The following is a 27,878-nucleotide window of genomic DNA, read 5'->3' as shown; positions in this document are numbered from 1 at the left end:
CACTTTTACATTTCAGAATATTTTCAAACAAGGTTTTTTTTGTTAAAGCTTTAGGTATCTAAAAAGTGTCTACATGATTCACACCTGTATGAAGCTTTGCAAGTCACATCATAATCACCAAACACCTATATTGCACAAAGATCCACACAATACCACACCAGTTTTAGCTTAGTCTACATTGTAAAGTGCTGTTTCATAGGGAGAAACTTGAAAAAATAATTATCTGGATAGGCAAGTACTGCTGAACTGCATTTCTGAAAGTTGACACTTCCATAGTAGTTGAAAAAATATCACAGCGTGTTGTCAGTGCCTCTTGACAGTGTGTTTTTTATTTAATAAGCTGGAGTAAGCACCAAAGAGTACTGTCTGGAATGCATACTAAGTATTCAAGTAACACCAAAAGCCAAATTAATTTTTAAACTCAGGATGAGATAAATATAGATATATCAAAAGGTAGATAAATGTTTAAAGTAGCATCAGTTTCTGTCCAGTAGAGTAATTGCATAGCAGAACACATGTTAAATGAATTTGAAACTCTAGTAGAAAAGGCCCCTAAATTTTGAATTTCTTACTTCTACAGTCTCAAACCAATAATCTTTTTTTAGATTATGGAGTCTGAGACACTGTCTTCATATCTGCAATAGACTGTTCCATTTACAAATATTTCCATAAAGTAAAAAAAGGTCTGGGGATACAAATCCAGATGCTTATAAAAAATCTAAATGTGGAAATGTGGAGTGCTAACCATGACATAAAGCATCTAATTTAGACCAGTTTCTGAAACAGAAGAATCAAAAATGAAACATTTGTCTACGGAAGGAGATTTGGTCTGGAAAAGAAAGTTCAGCTCTACAACCTACAGGTCTAAGCCGATTCTTGGTGTGGTAGATGAACTGACCATACCAGTTATACAAGGGGAGAAGTCACAGCTACTGAATTGAGAATCCTTTCTCCTGGCTCTCTCTGACTGCTGCACTCACACATAATACTCAGCAGAGTATACTAATGTAAGAGTTTTCAGTGCTTCACTTGGGGTTTAATAAATATTGGAGGGGGAAATGAAGTGGAAGGAACAAAAATCTTAACAGCAGAGAGATCATCTGAGTCTCACTACAACCAGTTTGCTCCAAGACCTGGAAAAGCAAACAAAAACATGGGCATGTTTGTGTTTCCAATTAAGCTACTCAGGAACATCCAAGTCTAGAAGCAACTGAAGAGCTGCAGAAGGCCCTCAGAACTTAGTGATTAGGTAAACAAGCATGATCGACATAAAGAAATGCAAAACAGCCCACCAGTGGGGGAAACCCTGCATGCACCCTGCACGCACCCTGCACAACCATCGGGACTGCATGAAAAACAATGCAGAAGAAGCTTCATCATGACTATGGTATCAGGTATCAATCAAATAAAAGGCAAATAAAAACAAATTTTAAAAAATTAAGGTTTTAGGACTAAAAGAAGTAAAACACAAAACTTTGTCATCCGTCACAGCAACGGGGTGTATTATGGACAGACTGTTCAGTCAGCCTCGGCAGGCAAGAAGATTGCAATGGCTTCAATCCAGTAAGAGGGAAGGTGAAAGGGATGGAGTGACAGAAATTAAAGGCTATAATGATAACCATCTAAACCAGAAGAAGTTACTAAAAAGGCTAACTAGTGAGAGACCCTTTGTCTTTTCGCTTGGGGGAGAAAATTCCAAAAGGTACCCCATACTTCACACCTGCTGCTGTGTGTTTCTCACACAACTCACAGTGAATTTATGGAGTGCACTTTCACACAGTCTCATCAAGACAGAACATTTGCAGATGAGATGCAGAAAAGAAGTTGCAGTTGCTCGGCCTTTCTGGCTGTCATGCTCGTGCTGGTATAGATAACTGCTTCTGACAGTTTTTTCCAACAGTGGCCACAGTCAGAGGCTTAAGAGAGAAGACACTGGGAGAGGTGGACTCGAGGTCAGATCAGACAGCAAAGCCTGCAAAAGATTTGCATTATGACCTACATTCACTTAACTGTATTGTGATTTTCAGGTCCTGTTTCAGAGCTCTGAAGCTGTATATACATGTACTTAGTAAGCATCCTTCACACACATTCATCAAGATGCAACACTATCCCCAAATTAGAAAGCATATCCCCAAATTAGAAAGCATATCCCCAAATTAGAAAGCACCAAGTACTTACTATAAACATCCTTCACTTTAGATCCTTATTTTTCCAAAAGTCAACAGTTCACACACCCTACTTTTTTTTATACATGGGTTTCTATAAAGACAGGCAGTCCACCTCCATTCTCAGTAAGATCATGAAACAGATCCTCCTGGAAGATAGGTCAAAACTTATGGAAGACAAGAAAGTGATCGGGGACAGCCACATGAGTTCACCAAGGGCAAGAACTGCTTGACTCACCTACTGGTCTTCAGTGACCCAGTGACTGCAACAGTGGATAAGGGAAGAGCTAAGAGATGTACCTGGGCTTCTGTAAGGCCTTTGATAAGATCCCCCACAACATTCTTATCTCCAAACTTGAAAGAGAAGGGTTTAAGTGGATGGACTGTTCAGTGAATAAGGAATTGGCTGGATAGCTATACCCAAAGAATCACAGTCAACAGTTCAATGTCCAAGCAGAAACCAATAATGAGCACTATCCCTCAAGGGTCTGTGCTGGCACTGGTGTTGATGTGGATCTCATGAGGTTCACCACCCAGGGTACTGCACCTGAATCCAGGAAATCTCCACTATCAATACAGACTGAGGGATAGAGAGCAGCTCTGCAGAGAAGGACTTGGGCATCCTGATGGATGAAAACTTGGCCATGAACCAGCGATGTGTGCTTGCACACACTGCGTTCAGCTCTGGGGCCCCCAGTACAGTGGTTCCAGAGGAGAGGCACAAAAATTGTCAGAGGGCTGTAACACCTCTCCTGTGAAGACGCTGTAAGAGATGGAGTTATTCAGCATGGAGAAGGCTCCAGAAAGACCTTATTATGGCCTTTTAATATATAAAAAGGATTTTAAAAAAAGATGGAGGAAGTCTTTTACCAAGGCCTCGAGAGACAGGACAAAGGACAATGGTTTTAAACTAAAAGATGATAGATTTCGGCTGGAGATTTTTTTTTTAAAGGAAGAAATTTCTAACAATAGGGGTGGTAAGACATTGGAGATGGTTTCCCAGAGAAGTGGTGGATGCCCCATCCCTGGACGTGTTCAATTTCATGTTGGATGCAGCTTTGAGCAACCTGGTTAGTGGAAGATGTCCCTGCCTGTGGCAAGGGGGGTTGGAACTAGATGATCTTTAAAGATCCCTTCGAAATCAAATTGTTCCCATAGTTCTATGATTCTGCTAATGTGATACAGTTTTAACATTAGAGGAACTGAAATTTGAAGGGAGACATCCTTTAAGGCAGAAATTAGGTCTCAAAACTTAACCAGTGCATTTTTAACATTCTTACTAAGAAAAATCCAAGCTGCTACTAGATCAAAAAAAAATCAGATATTTCTTTAATACTTGCTTTTATAAGTTAATTTTTTAAATTCACATATAATTACTCATGTCAGCAACTCACTTCCTTTTGCCTAAATACCAGGTACCATTACTCGCACATGCAAACATTTCTGATTTTTAATTCCAAATTCTGACATTTAAGGTAAAATTGCACTTTATTTTAGATAGCTTATAGTAAAAGCCTAGAAGAATAAAGAAACTTACCATTATGCCACCAACTATATGACACTGAGTGTCAGAACTTGAGTTTTAACTTACAATCACATTAAGGGTATACAACATGCAATGAGATTCAAGTTTACCTTCATCATTCCAAGTATAAGTTAAACATTCAACACCATTTCTAATTTCTTCTTCTTTCATATTATGTTTTTTTATATTCTATTCTGTGCTGAAAGGCCAAACTGGTGCTCAGGGGTTAACTGGACAGCATTTAACCCTGCAGAGGCATTCAGGCAGATTTCTTAAAAGGAGAATGGCAATCACACACTGTCAGCTTTGACTTCATTAAATACAAAACTGACTATGTAAGGATTTAAGTTAAATAAAAGGCAGATTTCTACCCCGAAGAGTAAGTTTTGGTTGCTAGTCCTGAAAAGTAAATTTTGGTTGCTAGTCAGACTTCTTCCCTGCTTCCCCCAGGAAAAGAAGTCTGTGGAGAACAGCATTGCACAGATCACAAGAAAGGCAGGAGAATTCCTCTGGTGCAGAAGTGCCTGGACCATTTATTTTAAAAAAATCACAGGCCAGAGGCTTGTGAGCAACTTGTATGTGGAATATAATTTATCAGGACTAAAAGCTAAGGTAGAATTCTTCTGCTTTCATTTTCTGTCTCAGAACAGCAATGGGAAGAGACTACTGCACTAGATGTCGTCGTGGTACTCCCTGTCCTTGGCTGTGACAGGCTCCTCAAGGTGCACTGCCGCACTGCCCATCAGGGCAAACGCTGGGTACATCAGGCCGGAGCAATCCACCTCACACTCGTACAGGCACTTCATGCGGCCTGCATCGTAAAACCCCACCCTGCCTCTGTCACAGTCAAGGCAGACGCCCAAGCACGACGGCAGGGGAAGGATTCTGCTGGCTGGATCCTTGGGAGCAGCAGGTGTGGCAGGGATAAAGAACTTCTTCATGCCTAAAGTGACCAGTGTGCAAGGCTGCGATGAGTCAAAGAAGGTATCTTCACTCCCACTGTCATGACCGCTGTCTTGCTCGTATCTGAAACACAAAAAAACCCCACGTGCTTTTGACAAATGCTGAAGTGGGATCAGTGATGTGAACAGGAGAAGAACCTTTTTGTCAGACAGGCAACACCACATGATCACCCAAGAATCTTGGGGGGTAAAAAAAAAGATCACAGAATCATAGAATATCCTGAATTAGAAGGAAAACACTAAAAACATCATATTCCAAGTTCTGGCTCAGCACAGGACAGCCCCAAGTGTTACACAATGTGCCTGAGAGCATTGTCCAAATGCTTCTTAAGCTCTGGCATGTTTGGTGCTGGGACCACTTCCTTGGGGAGCCTGCTCTAGAGTCCAACCACCCTCTGGGTGAAAAACCTTTCTCTAATATACAGCTTAAGGAGCTCATGACAAAGTTTTATGTCATTCCCTTGGGTCCTGTCAATGGTCATCTGAAAGATAAGATCAGTGTCTCCTCTCTGCTCCCCTCCATCTCCTCTTCCCCAGGCTGCACAAGCCAAGTGACTTCAGTCAGTCCTTATAAGGCTTTCACTCGAGACCCTTCAAAATCTTCATGGCCCTCCTCTGCACACTCTTTAACAGCTCAGTGTCTTTGTTGTGTTGTGGCACCCAGACCTGCTCCCAGCACTGGAGGTGAGGCTGCCCCAGAGCAGAGCAGAGCAGAGCAGAGCAGGACAATCCCCTCCCTTGCCTGGCTGTGATGCTGTGCCTGATGCCCCCCAGGACATGGGGGCCCTCCTGGCTGCCAGGGCACTGCTGGCTCATGTTCAACTTCAACCAGGATCCCCAGGTCCCTTTCCTGAACTCATTTCTGCTTTCCCCTGTGTGCATCTGGGGTCTGTCTGTCTGTCTGTACATCCAGGGTTGCCCCATCCCAGGTCAGAACCCAGCACTTGCCCTTGCTGAATTTCATGCAGTTGGTGCCTGCCCAGCCCTCTCATTGTCAAGGTGTCTCTGCAGGGCCTTCCGGCCTTTGAGGGAGTCAGCTGCTCCTCCCAGTTTTGTATCATCTGTGACCTTACTTAGTAACCCTTCCAGTCCTGTGTCCAAGCCATTTGTGAAGACAAAGAGCACAGAGCTGAGCATGGAGCCCTGTGGAACCCCCAGTGACAGGTCACCAGTCCGGTGTCACCCCATTCACTGTGACCCTTCTGCCTGGACCCTGAACCAGTTGCTCACCCATCACATAATGTCTTTATCCAGCTGTGTACTGGACAGTTTGTCCAGAAGGATCCTGGGAGATGCAGCATCAAAAGCTTTACTGAAATCAAAAGAGATTACATCAACTTCCCTTGGTCAGCTCAGTGGGTTACATGTGTCATGAAATGAAAGTAAGTTTTTAAAGCAGGACTTTCCCCTGATGACTGCACTGTCCTTCAGGTTCAGTAATTCCTAGAATAATCTTCTCCATAAATTTACCAGTCACTGAAGGGAGACTCACAGCCCTGTAGTCACCAGGGTCATCTTTCCTGCCAGTCTTGAAAACTAGGACAACATTTGCTAGTTTCCAGTGGACTGGCACCTCCAAAGACCATTGAAACATCAGAGAGGTCTCACAATTACATCAGTCAGCTCAGCACCCTAGGAAGAATCCCATCAAGCTCCACAGACTTACGGGGATTTGGGTGGAACAGCAAATCCTGCACAAATTTGAGATGGGCTGGGAGTTTATCATTCTCACAGCTATGGTCCTTGGGTTCTTGGGTCATTAGCAAATATGACCCAAAGACCACTACTGGTGTTGAAACTGTCAACAAAGCATTAAACATTCCTGTCTTGTCTCTGTCTCTTTTAGTGAGGTGACCATCCTCCTCCTGCAACAGGCCAATGGTATTTCTGACTCCCTTTTGCTATTAACGTATTTTTAAAAAACTCTTTTTATTGTTCCCCACGTTCTGGCCAGCTTCAATTCCAGTTGGGCTTTGACCACATGAACTTTTTCCCTCAAATGTCAAGCAGCATCTCTTTATTTCTCCCACATTGCTCAATCTTGCTGCTATTTGCCATACCTTTTTTTTTTTGCCTCAGCTCTGGAACTTCTCTGCTCACCCAAGGCAGCCTTCTGTCCCACCTGCTTGACTTATGATATTTTGGAATTGCCTGCTCTTGTGCCCTGAGGAGGTGGTGCTTAAAAAGTGACCAGCACTGATGGACCTTAGCACCTTCAATAGTGGCCTCCCAGTCTTTCCTGACTAGTATCCTCAGCAGCCTGAAGTTTGTTCTCCTCATGTCCAGAGCTGAAGTTTTGCTGGCACTTCTCCTCCCGACAACAGAGATTTTAAACTCAATTACTTCGTGGTTTCTGTGGCCAAGATGGCTGCTCATCTCCACTTTGCTCACAAGATCCTCTCTGTTGACTCAGAAAAAATCAGGGAGAGCACCTTTCTCAGCTGGCTCCCTTAGAACCCATACCAAGAAGTTATCATCCAGGTGTTTTAGGACTCCTCTGGACCTGTTTGTATCATCTATGTGGTGCTTTCAGTTAACATCTGCCAAGCTGAATTGCCCTAAAAGACAAGGGTGGTTGATGTAGAGATATTCCTTAGTTCCTTAAGGAATAATTCATCAGTGTCCTCATCTTGGCTGCGTAGCCTGTAGTAGATTCCCACAATGACATCCACTTTGTTTGTGCTGTAATCCTTACCCAGAGGTTCCCAACTGCAGCACTGCCAGCTGCAGGCTCCATACATTCCAGGCACCATGTTACAGGCAGTGGCACCCCCACCTCATCTGCCCCCAGTCCCTCTGAAGAGCCTGTAACCAACAGGGCACTCCAGTCACAGCACTCATCCCACCAGTGACACATAGCTTAGCCAGGAAGAAAGAGGCATTTAGTAGGTGGGATTTCACTTGGGTTACTTCAAACAATTAATAACACCTGAACTCCAATAAGGACAAAACCACAGAAGGTTTTACTAAGGAGTGGATGTATCTAAATGTACTTAGGCTAGGCAATCATTAATGAATCTACAGGTACAGTAAATCAGTTAACTTGAGAAGTAACTTAGCAAATATGACCAATCCTTACAGACAAGAACATGTCCTGGGAGTTTTCCATGATGCTGCTATGTTACAGTATCTGTAAAATTCACAAAACAAAAGGTAGTGTTTTAGTGGTTTAAGTTTGGTGGCTTTTTTTAAAGTGCTCTATCTGAAGACTTCCCTGAAAGTTTCCCAGATGGTTACTGGAGAGTCTGCAGACATACTTGGTCAGTCTACATGCTTTGCTCTCCACTTCTGTCCTCAGATAAAGAAGCATGGAGAAACACACATTCTTCAGTAAAGACATTCCCTACTTAGGATTTCAGTTTTGGGGTGCTTGTGGGGGCAGTTCTTTCTGTGTCAGCTAAAATTTTACAGCTCTCTATGAGGAGAAGGAAAAAGAAATCAGGAAATTTAGATCTAATTTCTCACTTTGCAAATGGCTCCACCTGGCTTCAAGCAGCTCAAGATTGTGCTGACACATTTTCCATGTGTTATACAGGAAGAAGTCAAACATTTCTAAATTTCTCAATACGAGCCCCCAGGAGATAGCCTCCCTGCCTGCAGTTCCCACATATGTGCAGGCTTGCTATAACTCTAATTGTGGGATGGAAATCTTTTTATTGGTTTGTCCACTGTACTTTGACTTGTGCTCAGTAGCACTCCAATGCAGTATGCAAGCATGTAGCCTGGGGTAAGCCAGTGACTTGGAATCCACTGTGACACAGCTACTGCAAAAACATACAAATATGCACAGTGAATACTGTTCCTCTGAAAGGCTGCCAAACCTTGTATGCCAAGGGAATTAAGGCAGAGCCTTAGTACTGATAATCAAGTATTGCTTCAGTCTTAAAACTTTCTTATTTTTAACCTTCTTGCTTTAACTGACATTCCTTGGCAGGAACCTTCTTTCCCAAAAAGAAAGAAAATAGGACTCTGGATAATCAGGACATCTTTCTGCTAATAACAGGAGAAACTGCTTACACAATATCCTTCAAACTTTTCCCTGGTTAGGTTCACCTTGTGTACTAACTGAAAACAGACTTGCTCTTCATTTACTTTAAAAAAAAAAACAAAAAAACATCTTCTTATGTAAAACATGCATTAAAGCAAGAGTATGCAATTTACCTTGGACTGATAACATCAGAGGTATTGTGGAACAATTTCTGTATCTTGCTGCTAGGAACAACTCCCACTTTGACCAGGTATGAGTAGGCTTCAACATTAAAAGCCCAGAAGTGCTTCCCTTTGGCAATCCCAGTGTCACCAATGATGTAATCCAGGGTTGTGAAGCATCCAACCTGCAAGCGCTCAGATCCCAGAAGCAGAGGAAATCCAGCCCTACTTTCCACAGATGTTCTTCTTGGGTTCAGCTCGAGATGTTCATTGTTGTACCCACATTTGTCATCAAAAAGAAAACTGAAAACTGAAAAATAGTATCCCAGAGAAAAATTCTGCTTAGTTATGTATTTGGCCTTCTGTGCTTATAAACTACATTTTAAGTCATACAGGCATTAGAACTTGCCACTCTTAAAGGCTACCAGGACTGTCATGCAAGCTAACAGTCTCTGTATGTTACTGACTTAATCTGTAACAGTGCTTCTAAACATTTATGAAACTGGTAACAGTGTAGGAGACATCTGGGAGCTACTGGAAACTGCTTTCAGCTCTTAACACTGACGGATATAAGAAAACCCCCTACCCGGAGCTGGAGGAGTACGCATGATAACTTCTTGGCTCCAAGGGCTGCAGATGGACCCTTTGTAACCTCGAACTCTAAAGGCGTAGCTGCTGTCATCATCGAGATCAGATAATACTTTGCTCTTGCCACACACTTCAGTCTTCTGCCATGTCACACTCTCCTCTTCTTTATTAAGTTTATGATACTCAAGGACATAGATATCAGCTGAATCTGTCTTCCCAGAGCATTCCCAGCTGATCAGAGCTTTGTTGTACATTCGGCTCTGCTCTTCGTTGATTTCTGGTATTTCTAGGCCTGAAACACATGAGAAAAAAGGCTCTGAAATTTAGATACATGCTATTTTGGAGTTAATCATACAACCAGTCCTGGGTAACCCAAACTGTTATTGTATTCCAAATCTAGCTGTGCCCAGTGAGATTTCAGCCACTTTGTAACTAGGGACTATTACAGTTATTTTTGGCCCATTGCTATTTTGTTTTTTTAGTAAACTGTTATTTTCTTCACTTCTATCTACTCATATTTGTTTTTCCTTATTGGTAGAAAGGGATTGGTTAAAACTATATTGGAAGGAAACTCATTTTAAAGCATCCACCTCTTAAAACTGTCTTAAACCAAGAGATAACCCCTTTGTTGAGCTATAGCACTGTTAAAGGGGGAATCTGACTCTCTCAGTTAAAAGGAGTAGATGAGGATGGTTCTCTGTTCATACACTTAAATAAATCCCCTATTTTCTGTTTTTACTTTGAAAGGCTTGAGCCTTTTTTTTCTGGCAGCTTTAAAAACTATTTCTTTCTGTTACGCAATAAAAAGCTTTTAGAAAGACTGAGTGTGATGTAAATACAATATTTTGGAAGCCAGTGCAAACTGGTACTGTAGAAAAGGAAATATAATTTTAGTTTCCTTATGAAAGCTGAAACTAACACTGCTTCCAGGTAATGCCTTCTGAATCATGCAGACAGAAGGAACAATGCAAGCGACAACACTGAGCTCTGCAACTGCTGCCCTGTGCAAGTTCTGCCTTTCTCCAGATAAGCCTTTAAAGCTAAAACTTGAGAAAGACCTAAAGCTCTCAGAATTTACCATTGGAATGGAAGGACAAGTCACCAAGGATGTCTTCTTGCTTGGCAGTGTCCACCACAAAGTCTTCAAAAGTAGTTGCAGCTGCTGGCGTAAAGCTCCTCAGAGACTCAGTAGCTTTTTGGATTCTGAAAACACCAAAGTGGGATAGCCCAAAAAAAAAAAGGCAATTCAAGTTGGACATTCCTTAAAGTAAAAATGCCAGGTTTTGCTTTTAAAAAAGTTTTGCTTTCATGCACTTACTGATGTCTCCTAGAAATTTTCTCTGGAATCTCTAGAAAGATTCTCAAATGCCAAATTTAAAGGCCTTTTGTACATGAGTGTAAAGATAATGAACAGGTAGTCATTCAGTTCGCAAAGCATTTAAATAATCTGGAGCATTACGTTCAAAGAACAAAACTGATGTAGGGTGTTAGTAGAGAACACAAAGATCAAAGAGCCTAAAGCCAGAAGAGTCCTGGTAGATTAACTTGCAAATACCTGATAAAATCTCTGAGACAAGGAATTTGTCAGGGAGCTAAACAGACTGCCCTCCCACTTCAGTCCCACTGAGCAAGGCTAGGCATTGTGGCAGGACAAGAGCACTCCTCTCCTGAGTGCTGTTTCCCAAGGCACACTCTAATGCAGGAATTCCAGCTAAACCAGGATCATCTCCCAAGAATACAACTGCACAGACATCCTGGAACAGTACTTGTGCCTCAAACAGAAGATATTTAAGATACCTGACATGAAGTTGTTTTGCTGTTTGAACAAAACAAGAGGGATCTGTTTCTTTAAGCACTTCTTGAGCATATCCTACAAGGCCATTATTTTCCAGAAGCCCTTGGTATTCTTCCACTTGTGTTTGCAGTTTTTCCATCCTTATATTCTTAGAAGTTTCAATTGCCCTAAGAGCTGCAGATTTCTTCTCTTCCAGGACACAATATAATTTCTCAAAACTCTGAGATGCTTCTTGTTTAGCTCTTTCACTGTTGCACTAGGAGCAAACAAAAGACATTTCAGACAGATTCTACGTCACTGTGACTCCGTACAGAAACATACTTAAAGTTGTTCAAGATATCACAGTAATCTAGTCATCCATTTGACAGGTAAGACTAATGAGCTTTGTTATGCTGTTCAGCACTGAAAATGAGATCAGCACACCACCCAAGCCAGTCAGCATTTGCCATCTTTAACAGAGAATGAAGAGCAGGAAAGTATTCCTCTGATTATACCCTGAGTTATGCATTACATTTGTCTAGAGAGCTCATGAAAAAGCACTGTAAAAACAGTCTCAGAAGTCTTCATGCCCAAGTGCTAGATGCTCTTCCATCTTCCCCAACCACCCTGACATGAGGGTCCAGCCCAGCTTCTCATGTACACTCTCTGAACCACTGAATACTGCCCTGGATAAAAGGAACTGCAAAACTCAGAGGCAGTCTGCAATCAAGACACACCAGTACTAGGAGCTTCTTTCATTTCTGCCTTTGTGCTTTTCAGCTTGTATGTGACTCTTTTGCAGGGAGATTTTGCCCTTAATTCTGCCTTTCTCAAGGTAAACAGGCAGTGTAAATAGTGCACCATCATAAATACACAAATACCCTACGTGTAACCCACTTTGATTAAGGTATCAAGTAAGCTTTATTTTATTTAAATTTACACAAACATAAACTTCCTTTTGTCTGCTTCCCATACTGGCAGGACTAGGTCTTACCACATGTGACTCAGTCTACCACAAACTGTTCAAAAATTGTTTTACTACTTAACTGAAAAACAAAGTTTGAAACATTTCACTGAAAACAGTTTTGAATCCTTCCTGTGACTCTACAAAGGCCAACCCCAGACAACCTTGAAGCCACTCTTACCTCAGTTTCTTTCATCAGCAGATCCAGCTGTGTGATGTGAGCCTTCACCTGGCTCTCCTTACTGATGAGGTACTCGATATCTTTTGAAAGTTTCTCCTGTTGAAGTAAACCAGCAAGAACGGGACATCTCACACAAATTGACAACCAGCACTAGCAGGTCATCCTGTTTTATCCTCAGTTTATCTAGCCACAAGGACAAAAGCATGACACCAGTTATGAGCAGCAGTCCTGCGGAGAATTGTTTGGTGACCTGCAGTGACTGCAAAGCAACTCTGAGAGCAGCTGCTGGCACAGGCTGAAGGACCAGAGGTAACAGTGTCAGCTGGCTCCCAATCACCCAGGAATCACCTTCTCTTGGATAGGGAAAAAGAGGCTTCAGGACATTAAACTTACAGAAAGGATAGTTATTAACTCATTTGTAGTAAGAGTTGCTAGAAAAATGAGTAGATCAAATCACAGATTTGTCCCAGTGTTTCCTAAGCTGCAAGAGTTACAGGAAAAGCCTTGCAAACTGGTGAGGAGGCCAAATAGCACAAGGCAGGCTAATCTGGTCTTTTTTTCCTTTTTTTCTTTCTCCTGAGAGCAAGAGAGGAAGAAAAGGAAGAAGAGGAAGTAGGTGCTGCCTTCAATAACTATCTGATGTTTGCAAGTCTTTACTGTTGTGCTTTGCTTAGGAAATTAACATTCTGAAGCTATGCAGCTTCAGAAACATACAAAGATATCAACAGATACTTCAGATGCACATTTCTCAGACCAGCTTCTCAAGTATTCTCTACCACAAGCTACCTGAACACTTATATTTTAAAAAATTGATTGTAAAGTTGATTAATTACTTAAACCTTCTGCATTGTCTGTACTGCTGTACAATTAATTAACTGAAATAAGATGCCAGTGCTTTTCTGGAGTTATATTTCAAGCATCATAGCAAACAGTTTGGTTTCTAAAATATGCCCTATATCACATTAATATATACATTAACAAACGTTGCACAATGACAGGGCTCAAAACTAGTCCAGAGTCTCCTAAGGAGACTAAGGAGCTGGCTTCTATCCAGTGGGAGTTTGCCCTCACATCAGAAGTACTCTTTCCCTTCTTAAGGCCAGATCCAATGATATTTTCTTGTACCTTAAGGGTTTTGTAGGCAGTGCTCATGGTTGTTACCCTATGGTTTGCATGACCTCCACCCAGTTTGCAAAGATGACAAACAGGCCTTCTGCAGATTTCACAGTACATGTTTACTCTCTCCATTTCATGTTCTGGACACATCAAAATCTGTGGGGAAAAAAAAAAAAAAGAGCAGAGACAGTACAGGTGTACTTCCAAAAATGGAGGTTCTCAACAAAAAATCAAAACATCCAATGAACCCAAAGCAGCGTGTGACTTCATCGGTGAATTTTTTATAGTCAGTTTATCTCTACCTTTTATATTTGTCAAGGCCATTGAAAGCCAGCAGATGAACACATACAGTTTCACAAGGTTTACAGTAAGTAAGCCTCTAAGTAAGCAGTATCTGTGTAGCCTCCATACAGCAATCAATCTTCTGCTAAACCCTGCCCATGTTGTTTGCAATCCCTCCAGCACCCTACACTCCGGCTCAGAGCTGTAAATGCAACATATAACACACTCAGCCTGCCAAACTTAACCATGCTCATGCCAGCATCTCTTGCAAGAGCTATGAACTGATTCGTAAAGCAAGAGCTGACATAACATTGCAGCAATTTAAGTCCAAGCTACATTTTAATAAACCACATAGCCATTGCTTTTGGAGCCACGAAGTGCAGCCACCACCTACAGCTACAGTCATTTTAAAGACAAAATTTCAAATTTGTGTTTCAATTTTTCTGTCTGACTCCGGTTAGAAGCTGTTCACACTGGCTGCTACTTCCAGAATTAGCGAAAAGAGCATTGCAAGAAACCTGGAGTTTGCTAAAAAAATCACCTTTCAAAACCAGAACTTGTTGAAATGAATGCTCAAAGAGTTAAAAAAGTGCTGCTCAAGTCCAAGTTCCAGCTGCTGGAACAGATTAAACATATAAAGTATGTGTGTGTGTGTGTGTGTGTGTGTGTGTGTGTGTGTGTGTGTGTGTTTAAAAAAAAAAAAAACGCTTGCTTTGCCTCATTCTAGAGCACTGAAAGACAACATAACAACATTGAGTCATCTATTACATAGGAGTTACCAAAGAGGAACTTTTGAGGAAGCTTTTTAGTTTCAATATGCCCCCACACAAGAGAGGTCAGAAAAGGGCATAAAAATAGAAAATTGTGAGCATCACAAATATGGACACAATAAGCTAAAACCTGAAACCAGCTTTCAAATCTCAAATGTTATCCTAAGGAATGGTTAAAGGCACCAGTCTCACCAGCACCTTAAGACTATCCTTAAACGAAATATGCAATTAGTGATCCCATTTGGATTGACTACTGGATTTGGAAGGAAATAAAAAAGAGAAAAAAGGAAGCTGCCAAGAAAAATCATCTGTGCAGGCAAACATCTCCAAAAGCTACAGTCATTCACTTAATCTGTGGAAGTAATTTTTCCACACAGCAGTGTGGAAATTTTCCACACCTCACAGAAAATCCTTGTTTTTATTCATCTCCTCATATAAGCAAGAACTACAGCCTGCAAGCAAGAGACAGCAGAGGTCAGCAGACTACCTTGTCTCCTCTCAAAACTCAAGAACAATCAGCCCAGTATGTGCTTCTCCCATCCCCACCACACACCCTACCAAGTGCTCTCCAGCCTGGTTGTAAATTAAAATGGTGACTGAGGACATTGTTTAGGGAATCAACAAATACTTCATGCTTTCAGCTCAGGTCTTAAAATTGCAGTGCAATGAAAAATGCACTTTTCTTACTTTATATTGAGCTCAAACATTCCTCAGAAAAGTTTCTATAAGAGCACAGTAAGGATCAGCTTGCTGCAGTTGGGAAGTTTTTCAAAACAAGCAGATGTATCTAAAGTTACCTACACTGTGCTTTTCTCCTTTTTTCCCCTCTTCCTGTCTTCACATACAATTAGAAATGCTAAATCCCACACGTGCACACATACTCAATACATCAGTGTCAGAATAATCTAAACCACTTCACCCCATTTTGCTCTGCTTCAAGAGAATTCACTTACTGACTTTTAATCCTGAATTCAGTCTGCATGTAGTAACACCACAGGGCACTTTTAGGAGTGCACCACAGCAGCTGTGAGGATTTAGATGCCATAGAAAAAAAGTTTTTAAGGAGCTGTATAGCATTTTAAAGCAAGAGCTGGAAGATAGCATGCAAACTTTCACCTTTCTCATTTATCCAACAGAGGGACATTTCACACAATGTGCAAGCACATTTGAAAGCATATGAAGCACATGCTCACTTTTAACTGGAATTAGTGTTTTAGACTCAAGGAAAACACCACCAAGTGGACTTCTGGACGTTCAGTATCTCCAAGCCTGCTAACTTTAGAGGCTCAAATTTTTCCAGTCTGAGAAGGAAAGTACACCAGGAGTGAAGAGCTTCTTAGACATTGCACATTAGTCAAATTTACTTAATTTAATAATAATTAATCAGGACTCCTTTACCATCAGCATTTCTGGTACCTGTGGGATGTCCAGCAAGGAGGCACAGGCACATGCCCCTTCATGTCCCCCAACCTGTGCTGGGACATTAAGGCCATCATTGTGGTCCCTGGTTAGCAAGATAGTGTCTGTGACATGTAACATCTGTGGCACTGCCATGTACTGCACCACGCTCAGCCTGAGACACAAAGGTAGTGGCATTTTGTTACCACTGTTTTGCCTGAATGCAGTAACAGCAGCACCAGGCTATAAAGTAGAATTTCTGCTATAGATTAAAAAAAAATGGTGTAATAACAATGGAGAACATAACTCCATCTTTTGCTTTTGTTAGATGCAAGGAAGGAGAGAAAGAAGATGCTTGGTGATGGATCAAATTCAAGCACAAAGCATCCAAAGGGGATGTACCTAAAGGGGGCATGGAAGAGGCCAGGTGTGTGGGGTTTTTAAGTTTACCACACACAGGCATCCTCCCTAGGCAATCCATTCTAGATGATCAAGACCAAGGTGCCAGTAACACCAAGGGGGGTATGGATTCAATCCCTCTATGAATCATTCACTTAAAACCTGAACTTGATGATCCTTGTGGGTCCTTTCCAACTTAGGATATTCTGTTATTTGTGATCAATAAGCCTTAAAAAAAGAAAAGAAAAAGAAAAGACTCAGATCACAAGTAACACAATCCATTCCACCAAGTAAAAACCCTTATTTTACGGGACCCTTCAAGTTCTCAATGTCCCCTTCAATGCCAGCAAGGAGCAAAAGCTTGTGGTTCAATCAATAAATTAATCATTGTCAATAAAGCAACCATGGTCCTAAAAAGCAACTATCATTGCGCAGATATGTCTGCAGCTACATGAGAATGCTGCAACCTGAATTCTGTAAGGTACAGTATACTTACCTTGGGTCTGAAGTTGGTGGTTGGTCCTACATATTCATGCTGGGCTTTTGCTGTTCCCCAAGGATGGTGTATTTTGAAACATGGATTGCAATAGCTTGCACTGCAGTCCATGCAACTCTTCGTGGACTCCTGAGCTGGAGGTTTGCAGAAATCACACATAATAGCAATGGCTGCCCTGGCTGCCTGTCTGTATCTTTCCACAATGGTTTCCAAAGTGAAGTTGCGAAATAAGCCATTGATGCCACGCTCCCCAAGATCAATATCCCGCTGGCAACTCGGACAAGGAAACAGAGTTGATCTAGGAGTCAGTGAATTGCGTTTTCTGCCTGTGTAGACACCAAAACCCAATTTAGGATGAGTGTAAACCAAACTGGTTTAGATTTTAAAAGAAGCACAGGAATTTATGAACCGATTCCAGACTGTAGCACATCATCCAAACAACACCAATTCATATGTAGTCTGCCAAGCCAAAGAGAATATAATTGCCCTGACAAGGTAGTGTAATGTCTGACTCCAAAGAGCACTACAAACTACTACCCGAAAACTTAATTTTATGTTAAGATAAATTTAGCTCTTCCAATTCCACTTTCTTTATCTAGTTTTGGATGCACTCAAGCTGTAACCTTTTGAAACAATAAACACAAAACTTTGTGGAAGCCAAGGGGTTTTAGACTAACTGGTTACCCATAGAGAGAGCAGCAGCCTCCTAATATATTGAAGTGAAAGATGCTTACTCCCAGAGCAACAGAAACACATAGCCAACCTTGAGGTTCCTGATACTTGCTTTGGCTGAGTTCAAACTTACTTTACTCATCCCAAGAGGCATCACAAAAAAAATGGAAAATGAGGCATCAGTGTGACATCTTGTAGATGTGACAGTCTGGTCAGAGAGCAAGAAAAGTAGATAAGTTTTGTCAGAAAACTAGGTAAGTTTTTCAGCTTGTGAGACTTTAGCGAGTTGAAGAGAAACAGTGATAGCTCATTAATATTTAAAAAATAGCTTATTTATTAAAAAAAATAGCTGCTTTCCTGCTCTCTGTTTTCTTGATTTTCTCAAATATTGTTTATAAGAAAGGCATTTTTTTAATTAGCCAATCAGGTGAAATGCATTGATTAATTGACCAATCAGGTCTATCTGTATTGGAACAATGTATAAAAAGGAGGATCTGAAGTAAAGCTGCTATGCTGTGCAAACCAGCCTTCTGGTAAGTCTGTGTCATTTCTTACTCAACAGCAACATCATCTCAGCCAAATAATTTCGTCAAAAAATGCTGAGGCTCATTTGGCCCCTCCTGAAAGGCCTCAATAAAGGAGGGCTGCCAAATCAGCCCTGCACACCAAAGGGGAATCTGAGGTAGTTATGTCTTCAAGTTACTCTACCCTCAACTGAGGAACCACAGATCTCCACAGGGATGTTAAGCAGCATGCAGCATCTACCTCTAGTAATTTCTAAAGGGGGAGCTGCAGAGAAGCTGTACTCCTACCAAGCAGCTACACACAGATTTCCCCCTCTCTCCAAAGTAAAATCACAGGCTTAAGCAAAGCCACTCATTTAAGAAGCCTTTTGAGTGTGTAAGGAGATGGCTGACATAAACTCAGAGGTTATTATCAAGGTAATATTCCTGAGGTTATCAAACCAGGAGTGCATCCTGTCTCACTCATGAACCCACAAGCTGCAGCTACCAGAAAGAATCCTTTATGTATTTCAAAAGCAGGTTAAGCCAGTCTTTAGGCTTAACTTGTATTCTCTCCATTTCCCCTTACAAAGAACCAAAAACCCCAAATTCTGTAGTGCTGGTGCACTGCTTTAAGATCTCTTTAAGAGCACTGCATATTTGTATAACTGTCCTGATTTCATCTGGGTTAGAGATCATTTTCTTAGCGCTGTGGTTTGGATTCAGTATGAGGTTATTACACACTGATGTTTTGGCTGTTGCTAAGTAGTGCTCACCCTAAATCCAGGACTTTCCAGTTTTCTATGTTTCACCAGAGAGCAGGTGCATGTAAAGCCAGAAGGGAGAACAGCCAGGACAGCTGATCCAAACAGCCAAAGGGATATTCCAAACCATAACATGGCCTGGACATGACATGAACTAGGGGCAGTCAGGTGTGACACAGTGGGCACCGGGCAAACAATTGTATTGTGCATCACTTGTTTTTCTTGGATTTTATTCCTCTCTCTCTTCTGTATTACTATTTTTTTATTTTTGTTATCCCTTCAATATATACTCCAGTATACAATTAACTCTATTCCAGCTGAAACCAGGACACTAACAAATTTTTAAATGACTTAAAGCTGAAATCTTAGTGTTGAAATTGGCTTGTCTTCAGAAAGGGAAATTTGTTCTTCTCTGTATTTAATCAGTATTTTCCCATCAAAATTGCCAATGCTTTATTTCTTTCTGAAGTGTCCTGTACTGCTACCCAAAATAGACTTGCCTTGAACTGCTCTCCTGCTCCTTCACCTAACAATCCATTCCTATCATGCCCTTTCCAGTCTCTTCAAATAAAACACCAAACCAACCCTCCTATGAGGAATCAGTTCCTTTAAATATCTTTGAAATTTAACCCGTGGTAGTTATGCATGACTGTCAGCTAAGAAGTCACAATCAGAGCATGGATAAGTGTGCATGCACTGACAGTCTCCCACCCAGCTTGGTCCCATGCTTTTCTGTAAGTTCTGAGCAGCACAACCAGGCTGCATTTACAGAAGAAGATGGGTGACACAAGGCACAGGTATGCAAATCTCTACCTAAGGGAGCAGAGATTGTTGCCTGATTTCACTTTTTTTTTCATATTTACTTGAAATGAATTAATTACTGCACATCCTGCAGCACCTATAACTTGGCATACACAGCAACACACGCATGCAAGGCACAGCAACAACAGTGAAACACAAATTGTATTTTCAGTGTACGCTCCAAGCTAGCACTGCACACAGGAACACAGAGAAATCTTCTATACAGACTTCTACAATGTCCTAGACAAAAAGATGACTTCACATGCAGTGCCATGCAGAAAACAGCTACAAAAAGTGATCTAGAATACACACATTTGCTGACACTACAAAAATAATCATACAATGCAGCCACATATCAGGACTGCCTACAAGTAGTATGCTAGAGCAGAGAGTGAACAATGACAAAGCAAGAAAACAAGGAAAAAAACCATGGTGCAGTGGTCAAGTTTAAAAATATAATCTGAAATTCTTATCCATCCCAATGGAGGCCTTTCATTCTGCCAGTGGTGGACTGAAATGAGACTGTCTCATCATGAGCCATGCTCTGCCAAGACTGGTGACATTCTTTACAGAAAGCAATCCAGTATTAGGGAAGTCCTGCACACCTTCAGATGTCTCATCCCTTTTCATTGACAGCACTCTGAGAATCTAGGTTGGGGTTTTTTTCCCATTTTAAATCCTAGAAATTTATTTGCTAAGCTGCTTGGCGTGTTCTGCCATTTCAATAATAAAAAATAAGGAGATACATCCTCTTTTTGCCTACTGAGTGTTAAAATACTAACACTCTAGTTTGCTTTCTTCTTAAAGGATTTCTATACTCATATTTTAAGAAGAAAGCACTGGCGAAGTAGTGAATTACTTTGGACACTGTCTTTCCTATCTGCATGATGTCCAACTTGCTGAAACTAAATTCTGGTTATATTTTAAAAAATCCAAACCAAAAAAAGCACACAAAAAAAAGAGAAAAAAAACCCCTTGGATTTTGTAGACATATTTAGATGTGCAGCTCAGAGAAAGTTAGCTCCTACCCACACTCTCTTTTAGACCTGCCAATTCAGTTTACAACAAGCAAATATGTATTTTGTGAAATATTAGAAATCACCACATGAAATTTTCCACTGTGATTTGTAAACTGATTGCTCCACTTGCAATAAGTTGCTCAATCAGTTTACAAAAAAAAAATCACAACATACGCTCAGACTCACAAGTATTACCATACAGATTGCAAAGACTCAAGTCAAAAAGCAGTTTTAAGTATGTCCTTTAAAGACAATTTTTAAACATCATCTTCGCAAGGAGAGGTACCAAGGTACCAACACTTAAAATGTTGAAAAGTCCAAGCTGCAGTGAATGGTTTGCAAAGGGATAAGACATCTTAAAGTTGTGTTTTGCAAATAAACAGTATTACCAGAATTCTATGGTTGTGGAAGACATGGACATTTAATGTGTGAAAGTCTAATAAAAACAGATTTAAAAGTCAACTGGATTCTCTTGCAACTGGATTCTCTTTTTAAAAATACAAATATATATGCTACCCATAACTTGTTTAATGTTTTTGGATGGGCTTTCAGGGGGAAGGAAAAATGGAAGGGAAAAAAGGGGACAGGGATAGCAAGGGGAAGGGGTAAAGAGGGAAGTGGGAGAGAAAGAGAGAGGGAAGGGGGAAAGGGGAGAGACCTCCTAAGAGAAGCCAGCAGAGCTAAAATGTTACTTTCAGATACTTTAGTCTTTCACAAATCAGAAGAGCTTTCTGCTAAAAGAGCAGACATGGACAGCTTTCCAAGAGGTCTGATGGCACTGTATGGTATCTCCGTTTAATGACACTTTCAGCCTTCAACTGAGGCAATTTAAACTTCCTCTTCCCATCAGCTGCTTTGTCCTCCACTGAGTGTGAAATTCAGATTTGTGTTTAGCTCACTTCACATCTGTCTTGAAGGACACCATATTCTATGATTACTCATGTGTCTGCCAATACTGTGGCAACAAAGAATTCAGGGACTTTTTCTCCCATTTTTGGCCAACAATTACATTTAAAAAATGTAATCAGTATTAAAAAAGTCCACACAGTGGCTGTGCTGCTCAGACAAAGCTCAATTTTGGAAACAAGATATAATTAAAAGACTGACTATCCTTCAATCAGATTGTGTCATTAGACACACCAAATACTACAAGTCTAAGTGTAAAATGTTTCATTTTCCTCACACATTCATGTGCTGTGATAAACTGTGAGATTCATAACTACCTACTCATTTCAACATGGTGTAAATTTCAATCTGTTCTTCATCAAATTAAGCAGGTTTAAATAAAATAATGAATCAATATTACATTCCATTTACCAGTGATGGCCAAATACGACCTGTAAACGTAAGGAAGATCAATCCAATAATCACACTTCATTACCAGTAAGAGAGTTTCATTGAAACTTGAGTATGTAAACTCCTGAAAATTAAAAAGCAGGGGGTTGAGGAGGCGGTTCGGTGATTGCTAGGGTTCTGTGTGCATTTTTGTACCCACCGATGTATACTCAGTCATATACACACAAGGAAAAAATATAATTCAATCCTTAACTGATTTTCAGTCCAGTTGACCTTTAAATCATTCTTGCACAGAATGAAAAGCTGTCCTTATAGAACTTCTTTGCTGTACCTTTAGTCACTGCAAAAGAATTTTTGTGGACTTGACCACTGACAAAAAGCTATATGCTAATTGACAATATTTAACTCGAGATCTAAATGCTAGACTATCTCTAGCCAACACAAGAAGTGAAGCATTTCTACCTCTGCACCCAAAAGACCTCCTCTGTGAGGCTGTGAACAATGAACAGAGAGCTGTTTAGACATCAAAAAATGAGATATACCATTGGTTTACAATGGTTCAAATGAAAAGCACCAACTCTTTTCTCTCCTGTGGCTGCTTAACTCCTGCAGGGTTGAAAGGCAAGAATGTTTAATTTCCTAGCATATCAAACAACAGTAAGATTTAAGCAGAACAGGAAAAGGGAGAAATAAGGCATTGGCAGGGGGAGGGGCATAGGGAAAGATATTTCAAACTTTCACACGAGCGTCAACATAACCACATTACACGCTTTAATTGCACCCACACTGTAATTACAGTAACATTAGAGACAATTGAACAGCAATAAGAAATAGCCTTCATTTTCATGTTATATACAGCAAGACTTTGCTAATTAAAAATTATTTTAAATACAATACAAACAGGAGAGTATTTTTAACCAGCACATACACTGGTTTTTAAGCAGCACATACACTCCATTTCAATGAGTTCTGTCACTTTTACATTAAGATAAATTGTACTTGTAAATGCAAGCTGTGTGTGCACAACAAATACAGAACATGACCAAATACAGACCAGCTCCTTCTGGCATACCAAAAATTTAAATGCTAACCCACAAGTGGATTTTTGTTATGCATGTGAGACCCCACTTTGAATGTTTTCCTTGCATTATCTCTCTCTTATGGAGCTGTTTTCTTGCAAATTCTCCTACAGATCACAAAGCCAATTTAGCAAGGTAATGCACAGTATGAGTTCTTCAGATGCAAGGGAACAACTATGCAAATGTAAATTGCAAGCTGGCAAACATTGCTGGTACCAAACTGGACTGAGAGCAAATCTCACACTTGACATAGCAATGGAGCTATAATGCCTATAACATTAGAAGCAAAAACAGTATAATCTGAATTTAAACATCTATCCTTTAATGCTTCAATTTCCATATGCTTTTCATTCTGTAAATTTGAACTGTCTGAGATTATAATTTTCCTGTGATGTGCATCTGCCCAAAGCTCTTTGAGGTAAGAGAGGGCAAGCTCATTATTTCTAAATCTCAACCCTCTCTTGCTACTCATCAAACAGGTCTTTAGGAAAGCCATCACCTCCCTGTTAGCAGGTCAGATCAGGAGATATATTCCCATCAGTTTGCTGAGACTGTGGCAGACCACAGCAGATTTAAAGATTTACAACTCCTGCAACAACTTGTGTACATGTATCTCAGGACAGGGTGGTGGTGGCAGGAGAAGTACCAAGTGGCTTTTTGCTTAACAAATTTATTTGAAAGAGTACCAATATTAACATTTCAGTACTAAACAGAACTAAACAACTGTTTAAAAAAGCAGGTGAAATTGCACATTTGATCTGCGAAAACTGGGAAGGATGAACTTTAGTAACGTGAAATATAAGATAACCCATGAGCTGTCTCCAGCCTAGGTGTAAAATCCCAAGACACCTCAACCAAACTTCCTTCCTTGCCTCCCAACCAGGTGTTTTCTAGAGACAATGCTCAGAAATCTTCGGAGCCAACCACAGCTTCATACCAATTTAGTAGAATCCACCCCACTCGCCAAAGCTGATCCTCTTTAATATCATCCTAATCATTAAGAAGCTATGAACCAGCATTAGCCTTTTAAAGATAAAGCTTTGGAGTTTCTCTTGTTGGTAACTCTTCCTGAGCACAGAGAAGTGTGGTTTTAAAGTGGATAATTATGTCAGAAAAAAGCCTGAAAGCCGAGATTAGATATCTTTCAAGAAGTAAAGCATGCACAAAGCACTTCCAATGCATCTGTAGGAGAGCAGACCAACTCATCCACGGATTACAAAGACTGCAAGAATGTTTCTAGCACGATACCACAAAGAGCATGAGGAGTCCTAAAGCTAAGCACTCCTTCAATCTTCAAGCAAGAAGGAGGCTGTTAGGGCTGTCTGCTTCCAGTCATCTGCCCTTCAAATCTGCAACCGTGCAATAATCATAACCAATGGAAAATTATTTACTGTATGCATAATGAAGTGGGCAGGACAAAACTAGCTTGCAAAGTCTACACAGGCTCAGAAGGAAGTCAGAAGTACTGCATTGGGGCTCGCTGAAACCAGAGCAAACCATGGCAGGCAATGAAATCGTCAAAATCTACATCTCCTTGCTACTGAACATGATGCTACTACATGTCCATGTAACTGAAATGCAGAAATAAACAACACAACGGTTATAAAGATCTACAGAATGCCACAAAGACGAATCTGTTAAAGATCGAACAGAGTGCATTGTCCTTAAAAATATTCCCATTGTTCTGGACACAAAATTAACAAGAGTAGCACTATCCCCAAGTTATCTCTATAACTGCATCAGGAGTACCAGGAAGACATTTACCAATGCAGACACCATTCCACTCAAGCCAGTCTAATAATAAAATCAGGAAAACATGCACAATTTCTGATACATACCTGCTCTATTAATCCTGTCAATTCTGTCCATGCTAGAAGCAGCGATTCTAATTCGAGGGCTACTCTGATTAGAGGATTCAGAGCCTCCATCAGCAAAGGAGTCTTCAAATGCAAAAAGTATTTCTTTCACACATTTGTGACAGATGTTGTGCTGGCAGGGAAGGATCAGTGGATGGGTAAACAATTCCTTGCAGGCTGGGCAGATAAGCTCTCTTTCAATACCCTTAATGGCAATCTTCATGATAGAAAGAGGGAGAAACAAGTCTAAGTGCAGGAAAACATGAGCCACCAAGACTTATGGCACTACTCTATGCCACCAAACCCCAGATCTGCAGAACAAATACACACAATTTTATCTGGTTTGAGGCACTTCTTTGGATAAAACAAATATCAATTAACATTTATGAAAGCACTGACAGCATTCATTTCAACTGAAGTGAACATTGCCACTAGGCAAACTCAGTTCATCTTTAGGTCATGTCTGCATTGCAGGGGAGGAAAGGAGGGGAGTAGTCTTAATTCCACTCAAGGACCTAGTGAAATGCAACCGAACGCAACCATACTTCTCAACAATAGCAGTCCATATGTTTAGCTTGCTCGTTGGCTTACGAAGAGGGAGAAGGGGGGTAAAAGGGAAATTAAGTGTCAGACTGGTTAAACAACAGGCTTTCGTGACGTGTAATTCACGTTTAAGGGCTGAAACTGTCTTGACTTCATTGGGGTAACAATTCTGAGTCAGGAACATTATTTATTTATTTATTTATTTATTCATTCATTCATTCATTTATATGTTTATTTACGTCTTTTATCTGTCGCACAAAGAGCCGCCCGTGGGTAGGTGCGGCTCTTCAGCAGTTCCGCGACCCCCGCGGCCGCCCCCGGCAGCCGAGCCGCGGTGTCGGCAGCGCCCGCTCTCGGCCCGGCGCCCTCGGGCAGCGCTTCCCCTCCGCGCCCCGCGCCCGTCGGAGCTCCCCGCCAGCCCTGCCCGCCGTCCCGGCCGCGCCGACAGCCCCGCGGGGACGGGCGTGCCGGCGCACACGGCGGGGCACTGACGGGCTGAGGGACTGACGGGCAGGCACACACCCCACAGCCCCCCGCAGCACAGGAAGAGCAACGGCGCACCCCGCCCTGGCGGCCGCGCCCCGCCGGTTCCCCCCGCGCTCACCGGGCTCTCCAGCCGATCGCTCTCCATCTCTGCACCGCTTCCTCCTCGTCCTCCTCCTGCGCCGGGGCGCCGTCAGCCCGGGCGGGCGCTCGGGACACGCAGGAGCAGCGCCCGCGGCGGCGCCCGGCGCAAAATGGCGAGCGGAGGCAGCAGAGGCAGCGCGGGCGGGCGGGCGCGGGGCAGCGCGGGCGGGGCGGGGCGGGCGCGGCCGCCGCTGCCGCCGCAGAGCGGAGCTGTCCAGCCGGCCCCGCCGCCCGCGCCCCGCGGGACACCGCCGCTCTGCCCTGCTATTGTCCTGCTCCTTGTCCTTCGCCAGGCGGCGCCGGAAATGCCGCCCGTCCCGGCAGTGTTGAGGGCTCTCCCCCTCAGCCATTGATCACCCCCCGTGGTACCCGTGTGATTGAGTCGCCGAGTCGTATCGCCCAATCGGTTGGGTTGGAAGGGACCTCGATGATCACAGAATCACAGTACCAACCAGGTTGGAAAAGACCTCTGCGGCCGTCGAATCCACTCTGTGTCCTAGAGCCATCATGTCAACTAGACCTTGGTGCCAACAGCTACATCCAGTCTTTCCTGAAATACCTTCACTACCTCCCTGAGCTTTGAAGAAATTCCCTCTCATGTCCAAGCTAAACTACTCCTGATGCAGCTTCAGACAGTGTCCTCTCAATCCAAACATCTATTTCCAATGCCCAGGACACCTTCCAGAATGGATGGCTCAAGCCTTGTTAAGCCTGGCCTTACTCCAGGGTTGTAGCACCAACAGCTACTCTGGGCAACCTATGCCAGTGTCTCATCACCCTCTCAGTGAAGAATTTCTTCCTAACATATAATCGAAACCTGCCCTCTCTAAGTTTAAATTCATTATGCCCTTTTACACTACTTGGCCATGTAATGACTCCCTCTCCCTCTTTTTCATAAGCCCCCTTTATGTACTGAAAGACTATAGTAAGGTCTCCATGGAACCTTCTCTTCTCCATGCTCAGTAGTGCCAACCCTGTCAGCCTGTCTTCACAGGAGAGGTTCTATAGTCCTCTGATCATTTTTGTGGCCCTCTTTTGGACTCACTCCAACAGATCTGTGTCTGTCTTGTGCTGAGAATCGCAGACCTGGATGCAGTAGTCCGGGTGGATACAGTAAGGGCAGAGGAGAGGGGGATAATCTCCTCCCTCAGGCTGCTGGCCACACTTCTTTTGATGCAGACCAGGATACAATTGGCTCTCTGGGCTGCAAGTGCACACTGATGCCTGATATCCAACTTTTCACCCTGAGAACCCTCAAGTCCTTCTCCTCAGGGCTGCTCTCAATGACTCCTTCTCCCAGTCTGTCCTCGCATTTGGAATTGCCTCGGTCCAGGTGCAGCACTTGCACTTGCTGAACTTTGTAAGATTCTCATGGCCCCACTTCTCTGGTTTGTCCAGGTCCCCCTGGATGGCATCCCTTCCTTTTGTGTCAGCTGCCCTGCTCAGCTTTGTGCCATCTGCAGATTTGCTGAGGGTGCCCTGGATCTCACTGCCCATGTCATTAATAAAGATACTGAAGAGCGCCAGTCCCAAGAGAGAGCCCAGAGGAAAACCACTCATCGCTGGCCTTCACCTGCACACAGAGGCATTGACCACAGCTCTCTGGCCAATTCCTTATCCACTGAAGAGTCCATCAATCAAATCCATGTCTCTCCGATTTGGAGATAAGTATGTCATGTGGGACTGTGTCAAAGACCTTACACAGATCATCTCTCAGTCTTGCCTTGTCAACTTTTGCAGTCACCCCATCACAGAAGGCAACCAGTTTGATCAGGCACAATTTCCCCTTTCTGAAGCTGTGCTGGCTGTCTCAGACCACCTCCTTGCTTTTCATGTGCATTAACATTTTTCCATGAGGACCTGTCCCATGATCTTCCCAGGCACCAAGGCAAGGCTCACAAGTCTGTAATTACCCAGACCTTCCTTCATCCCCTAATCAAAAATAGGTG

The 27,878-nt window shown here is 42.2% G+C and overlaps 1 protein-coding gene across 3 annotated transcripts; it reads right to left on the bottom strand.

Annotated features, from left to right (window-relative positions):
* TRIM36 (tripartite motif containing 36) lies at positions 1-26,045 on the bottom strand. 3 transcript variants are annotated; one of them, XR_010443086.1, is made up of 11 exons: positions 25,907-26,045; positions 24,742-24,976; positions 16,770-17,095; positions 13,434-13,580; positions 12,309-12,404; positions 11,187-11,440; positions 10,468-10,592; positions 9,388-9,681; positions 8,814-9,111; positions 1,751-4,716; positions 1-1,133 (listed from the first exon to the last, which is right to left on the bottom strand). XR_010443086.1 is itself a non-coding variant. In XM_064736042.1 (10 exons), exons 1-10 carry the CDS (start codon positions 25,931-25,933, stop codon positions 4,362-4,364), a joined length of 2,157 nt encoding a protein of 718 aa, XP_064592112.1. In that variant the 5' UTR covers positions 25,934-26,045; the 3' UTR covers positions 1-4,361. The 3 variants fall into 3 exon arrangements, 2 of the variants coding, with proteins under 2 accessions (XP_064592112.1, XP_064592113.1); XM_064736042.1 differs by having other exon boundaries at positions 1-4,716; XM_064736043.1 differs by lacking the exon at positions 24,742-24,976 and having other exon boundaries at positions 1-4,716; positions 25,907-26,026.
* Positions 26,046-27,878: the final 1,833 nt, after the last annotated feature.

This window comes from Zonotrichia leucophrys, chromosome Z (assembly GCF_028769735.1).
Source record: "Zonotrichia leucophrys gambelii isolate GWCS_2022_RI chromosome Z, RI_Zleu_2.0, whole genome shotgun sequence".
Lineage (NCBI taxonomy): Eukaryota > Metazoa > Chordata > Aves > Passeriformes > Passerellidae > Zonotrichia > Zonotrichia leucophrys.
The sequence above is the reverse complement of the archived record's forward strand: the minus strand, read 5'-3'. Positions and strand labels throughout refer to the sequence as shown.